This window comes from Oryza sativa, chromosome 5 (genome assembly GCF_034140825.1).
Source record: "Oryza sativa Japonica Group chromosome 5, ASM3414082v1".
Lineage (NCBI taxonomy): Eukaryota > Viridiplantae > Streptophyta > Magnoliopsida > Poales > Poaceae > Oryza > Oryza sativa.
This window is the reverse complement of record NC_089039.1, coordinates 1559274-1574977: the sequence shown is the minus strand read 5'-3', so window position 1 is coordinate 1574977 and position 15704 is coordinate 1559274. Positions and strand designations below refer to the sequence as shown.

Here is a 15704-nt window from a genome sequence, read left to right as displayed (position 1 = left end):
CTCTTCATCTCAAAATAAATAAATCTAATACTAGAGACTGATCAGTATGTACAAATTCGTAATACCAGAACGTATCTCGGTTTGTTTATTTGGAGATCAGGAAAGTATGAATAAACATATATGGATCGATATGATCTCTTTGGAATAATTAATTATCTAATTAATTAATAACTGGCTAGTTAGCTCGAGGAAGATACTAAGATAATGACATTACTTGCTATCTACCAAGGAAACTCCTGGTCATGATCATCACCTTAACCATAGCCACAATGGAAGGCAAAGGTGAAGACAAAAGAAAAAAGGGTTAAAAAAAGAAATCGAAACTCCATTATTGTTGCTTGAAAATGACATTGGAAAGCATATATGGACTAATTTGCTCAAATGCATCCACAACCAAATGGTATCCCAAAATATATTATTCCCTTCACCTGGCACGTGAACGAAAACGATTTCTCGTCTTTGTCAGCGACATGTGTGTGCAGACTAGCTTATATTACATGTTTTTTTTCCCATTTGTGTGTTAATTCGAAATAACGGGTGTCAAGAAAGATAAGGGGGGACTTGTGCACGCAGGTCACTAACGTGTCGATCAATGAGCGAGTGAGGTTTTTCCTAATTTTTTTTCTTCTCTGAGTCAAAATATATGGCGTTGTTAACTTGTCTGATAGCATTTGACCATTCTTCTTATTTAAAAATAAATATTATTTATTTGTTGTGATTTGTTTTATCATGTAAGAAACTATAATATTATGTTATACTTTTACATATTTATATGAAACTTTTAAATAAGATAAATATTTTTTTAACGGCTAACACTAAACAGTGCGAAAAAATCAACACTGAAAATAATCAAATGTTATGAAAAAATCAACAACGTCAAACATTTTAGAACGGAGAGAATATATACACACCACTACGCATGTACACTAAACATGCACACTCAACTCACTGAGTGTGCTCTCTTAATTAACACCGGCTCAAACAGCGAATTAAATTTAAAAATATATCTCTTTTTTCATTATCTTGCGTTTATATATCTATGTGCCGAAAATTTACACAAATATACCTCTCCCGCAGTATGGTTACGCGGGACCGAGACGGTCCCGCATTACCATTCCACGGGACCGGCGATCCCATAGCCCAGCCATGCGGCACCGCCTCGCTCCCGCAACCCGGGAGAGCGGTATCGTGGTGGCACACGGGGGGACGCAACCACCGCGTCGGTCTCGCGGACCAGCAGCACGGCACTGCGCGGTCACGCAGGCCGGCCACGCGTGACCGAGCAGCCCGCTGCACATGCATGCATATACGCATGTATGCACACACACGGGTCGATGCCGCAGGGCAGGCCTGCGTGACCGCGCGGGACTGGGCTATATTGTTAAAGACAAATCATTAGTCTCACTAAATTTTTATTGAAAGTGCTCACCTGCTCCTATAATTGATTTTTGAATTCCTGGTAGGGTGGAACCATGCACACACGCCTTTAATACTACACATCCAGTGATTTCCCTTAGGATTTTACATTTTTTAGATTAATAAAGGATTCCTCTATAAGATAGTCATGAAAAGTTCTTTTTTAAGGCAAGATAGTCATGACAAGTTGGATGTACCCTGTGACGCGTTGTTTGGAACATAGGGATTTTTTCTCAACTCCTATGGGATGAATTGTGGTCATGATATTTTAAAATCTTCAGTCTTTTACACCCCAGGTATAGAATTGGATGTATCGAATCTGTACACGTGGATTTACACAAAAAATTGGTTTCATAATATCATAATTTTAGCAGGTTCTATAAAATGCCTTGGTAGAAAATAAAATAGCTACCAAGAGTTTTGCTTGGAGCTCTTGGCGACACCCAAAATAATGTGTTTTTTAATATGTTTTTTCTAATAACAAATAATGTGTTTTTTTGAACATGGGAGGACTTGATCAGTTGTCGGTACATACTGCCGCACCTGCAAAATCGATCGTTATCTGATTATAAAGGTAGCAACCAATAAAAAGGAAAAGGCATAGCGTTGTCTGACAACCACAATGGAAAAGCAAGATATACTCCCTAGCTAGGCAAATATTTTCTGATGGCTATTTCGCCCCTTTTTCCTAAGATCTTGATGGACCACTCTTGACAGCAACCATCTTAAAGGGGCATTATAGCTGGCCATTAATTTGCATTATTCGTAATGTCATCTGCTTGTCATTACATAAACATTGACAAAGTGAACCTCTTGGAGAAATGAAAACATCATATTCACCGTCATGATGTTGTGTTCCACGGGATGCAATCTTTGATGAGGAGATTAGTGATGAAATGCTTAGAGGACGCCATCCTCTGGGAGGAATGTCTTAACGTTAATGATAGAGTGGTTGTTTCCTCGTGAAAGGAAACCCTTTCCTCCTCTTTGAGATACCCTGTAATCTGAGCCAAAACTGTGTAATCCCTCTTTTCGAACTGTTATATGAAAAAATTCAGGTGGAAAAACTCCCCCCCTCCCTTGACCATTCTTTAAAGAAAAAACATCATAGTATATCATAAGAATACAACAGCAACATTAAGCATACGTTTGGTTAAAGGGTTGAGATGAATCGGGTTAGGTTGAACCTATTTTTCAATGTGTTTGGTTAGGGACATGTGGGATAAGATGATCCTTGATAGAGAATATTTCCCTAAGATCCAGTTTGGCATGATCCTTTAAAAATTGGCGGACTAATCCAACCAACTTTTTCTCTGGTCGATATATGGGCTATTACTTTAAAAGTATGATCATCACATCCCTAATGCCAACAGATAGATGGGATCATCTCATCCTAAAAAAAAATGAGTCCCACCTTGTCCCCAAACCAAAACATGCTAATTGTATATTCTTTCCCTTGCCCCTTATCGGTTCTCGCTAGAATATACCAAGAATTTACCATTACTAAAATATAGGGTAGATAACCAAACATACCAATAGTTTCGATGCTGATTTTCGGTTGTTACTTGCCGACACATCGCGAGCCTCTTGTTCAGCAATCCATGACACTTTTGTGCTTCTATTATTATATGATAACTCCATATCAAATGAAGCCTTTCTGAATTCCCCCAGGATCAACCTCAAGTCACCTCAACCATTGGTTTGTGATCCGATAAATTTTTCCAATCCCCAAAAGTCCACACTAGAACTATAGTATTTCTACAACTAAAAAGGCAAATATGCACTGTTGCTACACTGTTTTTGCACTGTTGCTGAGCAGTGGAGCACCTACGGACACGGCAGATCATCATCATCTCCTCAACCTCCGGTCTCCCTCTCCGACAGCGACTCCGGCCAGCGACACCGGCCGAAAAGGCCAGCCAGCCGTCTCACTGGAAGACGGCAATGGCGATATTCCGGCCAGGAGAAGATGATGATGATGAGACCTAGCTGCTGAACCCTTTCTTAGGATTAACCGAACGTCCAGACAATGCCTCGGGAGGTTTTGGAATTGGAATTCCAGGGGATTTCAAAACGTGCCGTCAACTTCATAAGGGGTTAATACTCGTGAGGAAAGGATTGAAGAGAATTAAGGAAAATTAATTTCACACTTTCATAGATGTTATATAAACTTCTTTTAGAGTTGGGTTAAGCGAATTAAGGTCTCAGTAGGATTTGGAATTGGAAATCTAGGGGATTCCAAAACGTGCCGTCAGCCTCATGAGGGGCACTCGGACATACCTCGTCCAAGAAGATCACCATCCTGCTTTTAACGCTTGCAGTCTTCACTGACAACAATCATCGATCGACGGACAGGAACTTTCTGGAATCTTATCACCATGTCGTCGTCTTCACCATTTGAAGCAGCAGATGAGGTCAATCTCAGGTAGCAACTATAGCAAGGAAAACACTTACGGAACCCACTGGATCTTATCATCACCATGTGCAAATTTATGTCATATATCAGCAAAGCATTCCCCATCTGTGCATAGTTTTCACTGTTGATTGAGCAGAGTTTTCATTGCTTTTACTGTTTCTGTGGATGAGGCCTGACTGAATGTATCTGTGGATCAGACCTGGCTAGAAACACTGCAAAATGACAAAATGGCAGGAGTAGTTTTCAGGAAATAGCCAAGAAAAGTTGAGATATGACCCAAGGATTACTTGTGTCCAGTAACAAGCACTCCCTCCGTCCCCAAAAAAAGGCAAACCCTTGATTTCCGTGTCTAACTTTGACCGTCCGTCTTATATAAATTTTTTTTATAATTCGTATTTTCATTGTTGTTAGATGATAAAACATGATTAATATTTTATATGTGACTTGTCTTTTTATTTTTTTTCATATTTTTTCAAATAAGACGGACGGTCAAACGTTGGACACGGAAACCAGGGTTTGTCTTTTTTTTTTTTGGACGGAGGGAGTATATGCACCTGGGAATTGAGATATGGTCCAAGGATTACTAGTGTCCAGTTGCAAGTATGCACCTGGAACATATTTACAAGTGTTAAGCTAGGAGAAAGAAACAAAGGAACGTTTTAGGATATATCTCAAGGAAGGAAAATCTGCTTTTCCACAATGAAGCTGAACACATTGACAGAATGAACTGCTGCTACTCTGTTAGCAGTTGGCAATCAATTGGAGTAATGTTGGAAATACCAATGCAAACATGTTCTTCAATACTTGCACCGAAGCAGTGATTGTACATTCAGCAACTGTGATCAAACCCTCTCAATGTATTCCCAACTGCTAAACAAACGACTAAATACAGGTTCACAATATTGTACTACCAGTTAAGGCTTAGGCAAAAGTTGCTGGATCCCTGACTTTTGGTCAGACGTTAGATTGGTGGGGAACTTGATCTGAAACCTGATCTTCAGATCCCCTTTCTTAGACGGTTCCTTTGTGATTGGCATCCCTTCGCCCTTCACAACCTCTTCAGAAGTAGGATTGATGACGGACTTCACTGGAACGGTTAAATTCCGCCCATCCAGAGTTGTCAGTTGGACTGTGCAACCGGTCAAAGCCTCCACGAGCGAGATCCTATGCGTGTAAATAAGATCATCCTTGTCTCGCTTGAATCTAGCGTGCGACCGCTCTTCTATTATAAACACTAGGTCTGATGGTATGATGTTAGGCTTCTCATTGCCTTTCTTGGGAAAGGTTACCTTTGTACCCTTCTTCCATCCAGGCTTGATATCGATTGTCAGGATCTCCTCCAGATTTGTCGGTTTCCTGCACAAAAACATAGAAACATTTTGTAAAAAGGGCACGGAAATAATAGGCCTACCTTTTCCCCGAAAAGTCAAAGCTCCTTTTACGGCAAAGAAGAATTTGAAGTTTCAGAAAATCATTGAATGTCATACGTAACACCTTGGCATAATCAATTATGAAGCCTTATCCATGCAGCATACAGTAAACCATAATAACTTTCATATAAACAATTACGCATATTTATCCATGACATCACTATAGCCCAAACACTAATAATCATCAAGATGCCCGATATATGAGGTTATATTATTATCTTTATTTACAAATCACCAAACAAACAAACAAACTGTATGAATCATTTGTCTAAGCTTTAGTTTTCCAAAGCACCATTATTTCTGCCATTATTTTTTATGCTACTTTTTTCAGAAGACAATGGACTTGATTAAAAATGATTGCTACGTGTCGAATGACAATAACAAAAATTGACATAAAACTGACATAACAAATAGTAAATATCCTGTAGTGCTGCTCCAAACTCAATTAAATAAATACGGAGTAGGTTCTTTCATATTAGGTAAGTCATCTCATACCATTACAGGTTCCAATGGGCCATCTTTGCATACTTAGAGGACAGACAATGCCCTAAGTGTTCTTGAAGATGAAATTTTTATGTCAACTAAGTGCAGTAAGCTTTAATTTAAAAGGAGTAATACATTTTGTTCAGGTGCTCTCATAGTCATAAGTATGCCTGACTTTACTACAGGCTATACAAAAAATACCTAAGAACTAAGGGCCCCAACCACTGTAAGTAAACAAGTAAACACAGCACCACAATACATCTATTCTGAATGCTGAAATTAATGACAATTGTCTATCTCTGATGGTGGACATTAAATCATCCCACAACAATAAAGCCCAATCACCAAAATCTATGCATGCCTCTGAGCACTCTGATATCCATCCTATTTGTAATCTGTGGACTTAGTACACAAGCTAATTATGCTCAGGAACCCAACATTCTAGAAGTTAAACCCTCCAAGATCCGTTTTGAATAGGACCCCTAATTGCAGCAAAATATAAGCTATGAACGTAGTAATAATTTTCCATCACATAACAGCATCTGCGAGAAGGCAATTGTCAACTGTCACACCAGCTATCATTAGATGACAAAGTGGAAATAATACTTTTTTTTGTCAGCAAGTACATTAGCTGACGAATATTGACATATTGGTTACAAACAGTACCAGAAAAGGCAAACAGGGTGCACAAAAATATTAAAATGCTACTTTATTTTAATGTTTATACATTATACAGTAGTAGCTCCGTAGCTGCAATGTCAGAAAGTGTTTATTGAGAAGGATTCTTTATGAAGCTGGAAAGGTTGTAAAGGTAGAATTTATTATTATCTCAAACAAACCATAACACAAGAGGACACTAGCAGCATGCTGAGCTGGATGTAGATCGGATTTCTCAACACGTGGAACAGTTTATGCAGTTTACAATAAATACAGACCATAAAAGCATTCCTCCGTTACTGAAATAATCTATTTCCAACTACACATAAATGATGCATGGAGCTCAAGGTTAACGCTAAATACGAAGTTTACATCAGGCTACATGGAGCCACACCAAAGAGCTAGGGTTCAGTCATATCAGTTATCGTTCAAAATTAGATTAAGCACCAAGAGGCTATACTCAACAGAAGTAATGAAGTATGGATTGAAGCACACTAATGCTTGCACATTTTTATGCCATCTCAATGGAGCAAACATACAGGAAAATGTGAAGTGGCATAACCCATGAGGACATCAGGCAAGCTAAGCAACTATTGCAATGTCCTCACCTTCTCTCATGTCTCCTCTCGTGTACTACCCTCAATCTTCCTCTCCTCTCAACCTTCCTCCCCTTTACTCCGTCTTCCCTACCATTACATTGTGCTATACATTAACTAATCAGCAATTGCAATGAGGCCGCTGGTTCACTGCATGACAGAATAACGTCTAGAACATAAAGGTCGCTATGAGGTTACTCGTCTGGAGCATGACAGAATAAAATCTAGAGCGACAGGATTATCTACAATGGCAGGCTAAAATTAGATTATGTACAATGTCAGGCTGGAATCTAGAGCAACATGATTATCTAAGAATCAATGGCAGGCTAAAATTAGATTATCTACAATGGCAGTCTAGAACTAGTAGGTGCATGCTATGAGGCAAGAAGAGCTGGTTACCAAGGGTGCTACTGCTACTGCCTAACCTCGCAGACTCGCTCACCAAGATCACAAATACACAACAAATTAACAGCAATGCCAATTTTTACAAGGAACTCTAAGCAATAATCTGTTTGATTTGAATCGATTTGAATAGAAAAAAAAGGGAGAAAAATCTGTCTCACCCAGTGGCGTCGAGGACATCCCTAGAGATCTTCATCTTCTTGGTGGCGCCCCTGTAGAGGTCCTCAAGGCTGCAAGCCAGCTGCCGCTCGATCGCCGGAGCTTTCGTCGCCGACGTCTCCCCTGCCCGGGGGGACCCACCGAACCCCGGGAACCCGGCGCCGGGGGCGCGTGGCCCCGCGCCGCCGAATGCGCCCCCGAACATCTCCGAGAAGATCTCCTCGGCGCTCCTCGGGCTGAAGCGGAAGCCTCCTCCGCCGCCGTGGGAGGAGGAGGAGGAGGTGGTCGGCGGCGGCGCCGCGCCGGCCTTGAGGCCTTCCTCGCCGAACTGGTCGTAGATGGCGCGCTTCTGCGGGTCGCTGAGCACCTGCACGGCGGCGGAGGAGGAGGAGGTGGGTGAGTGAGAAAGGTGGAGTGCGGCGGCGGCGGCGATGGAGGAAGGGGAGGTGTACGGACGTCGTAGGCCTCGGAGACTTGCTTGAAGAGGGAGTCGTCGGCGTGCGGCGAGCGGTTCTTGTCGGGGTGGTGCTTCATGGCGAGGCGGCGGTAGGATCTCTTGAGCTCCTCGTCGGTGGCGCCGCGGCCCACGCCGAGCACCTTGTAGTAGTCCAGCCCCATCGCTCGCTGCTGGGCTTCGATCGATTCGACGGCGGCGGCGGCGGCGGCGGCGGCGACGGCGAGATGGGTAGAAGAAGAAGAGGGTTATCGTGGGTTGCTTTCTTCCTCGATGAGATGGTTTTTATCGCTTTTTTTTTTCGTTCGAGAAAAGATAAATTTGTAGTAGTCTGTTTTGATTTGATACTCCACCGTTTTTAGCCATTAACGTAGGTATTTATATAAATTAATTAATGAAGATAATGTAACGGGACATCATCGATGGTAGAAGTTTGTTACGACTTTGTAAGCTGTATACAAAACTACTGCCTCCATCTCTCTTTTTTTAACATAAAAGAAACGCATTACAAACTCATCCTATAAGTGCACACGCCACCCCTATAATTATCTCCCTTCTTAAATATAAGTATTTTGGTATGGACAGAATATTAAGAAACTAGGTGAAAATAATCTAATGAAAGTTGTGATTTGTTGATAAAAATAAAGTGGGTGAATAAATTAAATAAAGAATGTTTGGGATTCATTTTGATGAAAAACATCTCATTTTGGGACCGAGTGTTGTGTTGAAAATAACTTTATTTTAGGACAAAAGTTGTAGTATACTCTTGCTATGAAAAAAAAATCCTAACTATATATATAGTGTATGTCCAGACACATAGCTAGGATTTGGTTTCTTTAATGGAGGAAGTAGGTTACAATGATGGATTAGTACATATTAAATGTCTATATTTATATGATAATATCTGCTTAGAATTTTAAAATATTAGGAAATAACAAAATAAATTATCTGTTCTTAAAAAAATTGCTCTTATCAAACAATGTAAAGAGTTGTCTGTGGATTATTTCAGAAAAAAAAAAGAATCATTTTATCACCACTTGATTTGTTTCTCTTCTCTAACCGCAATTGTGGACCATTGACTTGGAACCAACAAAAAGCATTCATCATAATTTACTTAGTCTTTATTTTCTACCATCCTTTTTCTTCAGTCTTGGAAGCAATGTCAAACAACTTCACTTGTTTCACTATTTCTGTTTGAACCTGAACGAAACCAAATTTGATCAAAAGAACCCAAATAGGAGTGCTCTTTATTATTTGCCATGGACTCTCAAGTCAAATTTGAGGAAGTGGAACAGAGAGATAGGCAATTGAACTATCTATACAACACATCTCAAAAAAAAAAAGGAACTATCTATATGGGCCTGTTCACTTTGATGTCATTTTCAACCTTACCAAATTTTGGTAAAGTTGCCAAAAAAAGTGGCTACATTTAGTTTGCTGCCAAATTTTGGTAACTATATAAGAAATCCTGCCTGCCAAAATTTTGACACAGTTACCAAAATTTCGGCAATGCTAAAATTTGGTATGGTTTTTTTGGCATCAAAGTGAACAGGCCCTATACAACATGGACCCAAATGGCCCACTGGGCACAGTCATCTGTAGGCCTTGAACATCATCAGCCCAGTCCAAAAATCATGGCCCATAAGGCCATAAGAAACCCACTTAGAAATTAACGCTTAATCTATTACTCTATATTATATTATATATATGCTATAAAATTTGCAAGATCCTTTCAAGACAATTTTTTAAAGTCTGCAGGAACATCATGTATAAGTATAAGTATGATGAAAAAACATATGATTAAGAGAAAAATTGCAGCTAGAAACAATATTCGGTAAGAAAGAAAAAGATTAATAAAACAAACACTTTTGAGCTGGAAAAAGACATCTCCAGAATTCAGATAACCTTCACTTATAATCCATCAAATCAAACTAATCGAGGGGACGAAGTTTCGGTTTTGGCTATTCAAATGCGTCCATCAGCAAAAGCAGAATCATGAGCTCACGACAATGGAAAGGCATAAGTTTCGTCAAAGCTCATTTTTCACAACCGCTTTTGAGCTTTCTGCTGAATAACTTTTGGCCGCCTCAAGTCGGCTGCATTATTTCACTTGACATGCCCAGCTGTTTCTTACTCATCTTGCTAGTAGCTCTGTGTAAAGTGGAGGCTAATTTGCAAGCTAAAAAAGATTCATATTATATACTGCAATCCAGCATGGCTGCAGTGCTGCTTGCAAAGAAAAGGTCATGTGTTCCCATACCTTGACAATAGATTAATTAATTAAGGTGAGTGCCAAATGGAAAGTGACATGGTTGGTGATGGCAAAACCAAGCTGATTGATCATATGTCCTGACAGTGATATTGTCAGTAGTGATTCATCAGAGATTAGCATTTTGTTGTTTGTGGGTTTTGCAGGTTCAGTGATCCATAATCTGATGAGACTGTTTTTCTCCAGACCAAGCTGATTGATCATATGTCCTGACAGTGATATTATCAGCTGCGGTTCATGCCGTTCATCAGAGATTAAGCATTTTGTTGTTTGTGATTTTTGCAGGTTCAGTGAGCCATAATCTGAAGAGACTGTTTTTCTGCAGTATATCTCTGCTTTTTTGTGGAACAGGATTACAGGAGGGAGTGCTATTAAGGCACAAGCTTTTGCGTACTCAAATCGAATGATTGTTCTTCCTCAATCATTAGATACTAACCTTTACTACATTTCACTGACAAACATACTACCAGCTTTAGCTTTCTGAAAATTTCAACACTGTGCATCTTCTTTGACCTGCTCCACTATCCATTTCAAGATATATTGAGTCTTTAAGAAAAACAAAAGATGTTCTTTTTCCTTTTCTTTTCAAGCATGATGGGCATGAAATGTGGGGATACCTACATTAGATAGAGTAGATAGATAGTATAACTGAAGCTGAAATGCAATTTAAAGCAACAAGACGAAGGATTTGTTTCACCAACCATATGGATGCGGCCATTTTCTTCTCCTCTAATGTTCCTGTATGGACAAAATGCAATTTAAATGCAATGTTGTGTAAGGTAGGAGTAGGACCATAATGTACTATGTCAGGGACAAAGATCACAGTAATTAAATCCCTATGCATTTGTACTAATATAATATACTACTACCTCTCTATGAAATGTGGAGATAGCATTTGTCGGCACTACTGTTTACTAGGGCCTAATGGCGCTAATGTAATCCCTAATAGAACTATTCTCTGAAGATTAGTAGGAGCTTTGTCACTCTAAATGTACAGCATCTTCTTGAGTTAGAGTGTCCTAACAAATTCAGCTCACAATTGATTAATGGCATTTGCTCTCTTGCTGAATTATGGTCTTCCCATCATGATTAGTGTGGGTTGCATAAGGATCAAGGAAGAAGAGTACATATTGATCATGGAAGAGTACAGGATCCACGACCAAACCGATGTGAATGCAGAGAGAAGGGAGAAAAGTAAACGGCCTCCTTTTGTTGTGCTTGCATTGTGTATAACCATGTAGACCAACCAAACAACCAACTGCTCTCTTCAATTCACACGCAATTTGTTGAAATTTCACTTGTGAAAATTCAAACACGATAAAATGATATGGCATGGACCATTCAATTGCAATTTGCAGAGGCAAGAAGTTATGCTTCCATTATCGAAAGAATTAGTTATGCACTTATGCTTCCATTATCGAAAGAATTGAATGAAATCAATGTGGTTGGTTTCTTGTTGAATGTTTGTAGTAGAAAAAAAAAGAGAGAAATTTTCTCATCTATGAAAAGAGAAATCAGTTCAATACAAAATCATGTACAGCCACCATGAACAAAATGTGTGAGAGAATCACACAAATGATGTTCTCCTCTAAAAAAAATGAAGTGAAGCAACAAATTTTAAAATCTCCTTCCGGGGCTAATCACAATTTGAAACTCTGGATTTGAATTAGGGAAGCTACTAATCTCAATCAATCCATCCTACTCAACTCCATGGACGTGATGGAGAGGCTGGCGCTGGACGAGCTGTTGCCATGGCCGGCGGCGCCGCCGCCGGTGGCGCTGTCCTCGCAGAGCGCCACCGCCGTCTCGAGGTTGGCCACGATGTCCGCCATCGCCGGCCGGTCCTTCCCCTCCAGCCGGACGCAGTGCACCGCCGTGTAGGCGACCAGCTCGACGGCCTCGGCCTCGTGCGCGCTCGGCTCCGGCGCGCGGGCGTCGAGCACCTTGCTGAGCTCGCCGGCGACGATGCTGGGGACGGCGTAGTCCACCACGCTGACGGGGCTCCCGCCCTCGGCCTCCTTGAAGATGGCGCGCTTCCCGGTGAGCGCCTCGAGCATGACGACGCCGAAGCCGTAGACGTCGCTCTTGACGGTGAGGTGGTGGAGGCCGTAGTACTCCGGGTCCATGTACCCCACCGTCCCGGCGGCCTTCATCGACAGGTGCTTCACCTCCTCCGTCTCCGGCCCCATCAGCGACAGCCCGAAGTCCGACACGCGCGCCACCCAGCTGCCGTCGAGCAGGATGTTCGACGACTTGATGTCGCGGTGGATGATCGGCGGCACGGCGTACGAGTGGAGGTAGTCGATGCCGCGCGACGCGTCGAGCAGGATCTTGATGCGCAGCTTCCACGACGTGGCCACCGGCGACGGGGACGGCGAGGACGAGCCGTTGGGCTTGGGGTGGAGGTGGTCGTAGAGCGCGCCGTTCTTCATGTACTCGTAGACCAGCAGCCGCTCGTCGCTCTCCTCGCAGTAGCCGACGAAGCCGACGAGGTGCTTGTGGTGGAGCCGCGAGAGGAAGGCCAGCTCCGACCGGAACGCCGTCTCCTTCTCCTGGAACTTGCGCGCGCGCGGCCCCGACTCGCCGCGCTTGATGGCCACCTCCCGCCCGTCGGGGAGCTTGCCGCGGTACACCGTCCCGAAGCTCCCCTCCCCGATCTTGGCCTCCGCCGCGAAGTCCTTGGTCGCCGCCGCGAGCTGCGCGAAGGTGAACTCCTCGGCGGGGTCCTTGAACGACGACGGCCCGCTCCGCTGCCGCGTCATCACGCGCGACAGCTGCCGCCGCAGGCGGCCGAGCGACCCGTTCGGCGACCCGTACGGGCTCGGCGCGCCACTGCCGACAGCTGCGGCGGCGCCGCCGCCGCCGCCGCCGTTGTTGTTGCTGGCGATGTTGGGCTGGACAGAGTTGTGCACCTTCTTGTGGCTGCAGAAGCCGAAGAGGAGGCAGTAGACGATGGAGCAGAGCCCCGCGAAGCAGCCCACCGCGCCGACGACGGCGAACGCGATCCAGCCTTTGGACACGCCGCGTCTCGAGCTCGGGGTCGCCGGCGGCGACGGCGTACGAGGAGACGGCGGCGGCGGCGGCGGCGACGTGTCACAGAACCTTCTGCAGATGACGTCGCCGGAGACCTTGCAGAACCTCCCGGAGTCCGGGAGCGGGCCGCATTTGCACGAGCTGTTGTCGGAGACGCAGACGCCGGGGAGGATCGGCGGCAGGTTCACCTCCGCCGCCACCAACCCATCCCTCGACCAGCAGAGCAGGCTGAAGTTGGCCGACACGAGGCCGCACGTGAGGTTACCGCCGGCGACGAGGAGCTCGAACGCCGTGCCGACCGCCGGGTAGTAGAGCGTGGTGGTGGCGCCCCCGAGGCTCCAGCACGCGGCGGTGTGGTTCGGCCGGAGGAGGCCGCACGCGTGGGAGTCGCCGACGGCCAGGCCGTCCACGTACAGGTCCTCGCGCGGCGCGAGCACGCCACCGCCGGAGCAGAGCACGCCGCCGTCGTTCCTCCTCACCCCGCACGCGCGGGAACCTCCCGCGGCGAGGGCGGAGACGGAGGCGTTGAGAAAACCCGCCTCCACGGCGCCGCCGCGCGGGCCCCAGCACCGGACGGCGGAGGTGCTCGTCTCCACGGCGCAGGTGAAGTCGTCGCCGGAGACGAGGGAGGCGAACCCACCGCCGAACCAGAGAGGGAACCGGTCCCCGCCACGCCACCACCGTATCACCCGCGCCGCGGCGTCGTACGCCGCGACATGGCCGCCCCCGACGGCGAGCTGTGACAGCTGGCCCGGGCCGTTGTACACCCGCCTGAGCTGACCCGGCGCCGCGGCGGGCCAGCAGAAGAGCGCGCGCCCCCCGACCTGCAGCCCGCAGACGAACGCCCCCCCGCCGCCGGACACCTGGGAGAAGCTGACGAACGGCGCGACGGCGGCGGAGGAGGACGAGTTGGTGGCGGAGGCGCAGTAGACGGTGGAGTTTCCCTCCGCGACGGCGCAGGCGGTGGGGCCGGCGGCGATGGCGACGGTGGAGGCGGAGGCCGGGGCGAGGAGGAGAAGGGGGAGGAGGAGGAGGAGGAGGAGCGGGGTCATTGGATGAGGCGGGCGGCGACGACGGCGGCGGTGGCCGTCATCTCATCGGGAGTCGTGTACGGCTGCGCGGGGGAAGGAGAGGAGTACGTAGAAGAAGAGGAGACTTGTGAGAGGAAGGCGCGGATTAAATTGCTCAAATTAAAGTGCGTGGAAAAAAAAGGGGAGGTGGAAAAGGAGAAACACGACGAGACGCGTGGCCGCGTTGGGTCGGTCGGGTCGTGGCCGCGTCGCGCTTCCCCGGTTTGGTTTGGTTTTTTTTCTAGCCACGCTGGCTGAGACTGGTTTTATTGCGGTCCGCCACGCGGACACGACACGACACGCTACTGGGGTGGGTCAAACCGGGTCGCCGGACGGACGCGTCGGATCGGGTGCCAGGCTGGAATGGGTAACGAACAAAAGAGTGTGGAGTCACGTTGCGTTTGATGAACGTTTCGAGGCACCACCGGTTCCGAGGAGTATGTCAGTCCAGTCGTAGCGCCACACCACTATCACTCCGGTCAAATTTTATTTGTCATTTTGTACTACTACTGGTAGGATCTTCCAAATACTTTCCCTGCGTGTACTCTCTCGTTTTCTCATACATATGGACAACTTCTATAGATTAATCTTAAAAAATACTTTAATAAAAATTATGTATTTATTGATAGTTGTACATATACTGTAGTACTCAAAGTGGCAATGTCTTTATCTAAAACGATAATTATTTTTAATCTAGAGAAAATAAAAAGATATTTTTGCTTTAGCCTTTTCATGCTTGAGTTAGAACATACTATAAATGAGAAATTGTTATTTAGCTGGAGGAAACACATAGTAAAATATTGTGGGCTTGTTCACTTTGTTGCCAAAAAAACCTTACTAAATTTTGGTATAGTTGCCAAAATTTTGTGGCAGAATTTCTTATATAGTTATCAAAATTTGGTAGCAAACTAAATGTAGCCATTTTTTTGGCAATTTTACCAAAATTTAGTAAAGTTGAAAATGGCATCAAAGTGAACAGGCCCTGTGTTAGGCTACTAGCTTAAGCCTCAATTATTTTTAGAGTTAATTGCACTTTGGTCCACCTTTTATTACCAAAGTTTCACTTTGGACCACCCTCTAGCTAATATTTTCACTTTAGACTAGGTAAGATTACCTTTGTTGCAGTTTGGACCACCCCAAGTCACTTTTCTAACTACATCTACCCTCTAATCTTACGAAGAATAGTCTATATAAGTCGGAAAGATTATCGGTTTATGGGTGCCGATGTGGTTAAAGTCATTTATGTGCTCGAGAAAAGTTTTTGGGGTGGTTCAAAGTGAAACAGAGGCAAACTAATCTAGTCCAAAGTGAAAAAATAG

At 44.7% G+C, this 15704-nt stretch overlaps 2 protein-coding genes across 2 annotated transcripts; both read right to left on the bottom strand.

Moving 5' to 3' along the window:
- Positions 1-4546: 4546 nt before the first annotated feature.
- LOC9268635 (uncharacterized) lies at positions 4547-8303 on the bottom strand. Its single transcript, XM_015782028.3, has 3 exons — positions 8016-8303; positions 7562-7926; positions 4547-5188 (listed from the first exon to the last, which is right to left on the bottom strand). Exons 1-3 carry the CDS (start codon positions 8175-8177, stop codon positions 4747-4749), a joined length of 969 nt encoding a protein of 322 aa, XP_015637514.1. The 5' UTR covers positions 8178-8303; the 3' UTR covers positions 4547-4746.
- Positions 8304-11763: 3460 nt separating this feature from the next.
- Positions 11764-14454, bottom strand: LOC9266041 (putative serine/threonine-protein kinase-like protein CCR3). Its single transcript, XM_015781830.3, has one exon. It carries the CDS (start codon positions 14365-14367, stop codon positions 11971-11973), a length of 2397 nt encoding a protein of 798 aa, XP_015637316.1. The 5' UTR covers positions 14368-14454; the 3' UTR covers positions 11764-11970.
- Positions 14455-15704: the final 1250 nt, after the last annotated feature.

Excerpts from the sequence above, each read along its gene's own strand:
- LOC9268635 (XM_015782028.3), bottom strand. The coding sequence starts at position 8,177 with ATGGGGCTGGACTACTACAAGGTGCTCGGCGTGGGCCGCGGCGCCACC. Across the intron at positions 7,927-8,015 it reads AAGTCTCCGAGGCCTACGAC|GTGCTCAGCGACCCGCAGAA; the intron begins GTCCGTACACCT and ends GCCGCCGTGCAG. Across the intron at positions 5,189-7,561 it reads GATGTCCTCGACGCCACTGG|GAAACCGACAAATCTGGAGG; the intron begins GTGAGACAGATT and ends GTTTTTGTGCAG.
- LOC9266041 (XM_015781830.3), bottom strand. The coding sequence starts at position 14,367 with ATGACCCCGCTCCTCCTCCTCCTCCTCCTCCCCCTTCTCCTCCTCGCC.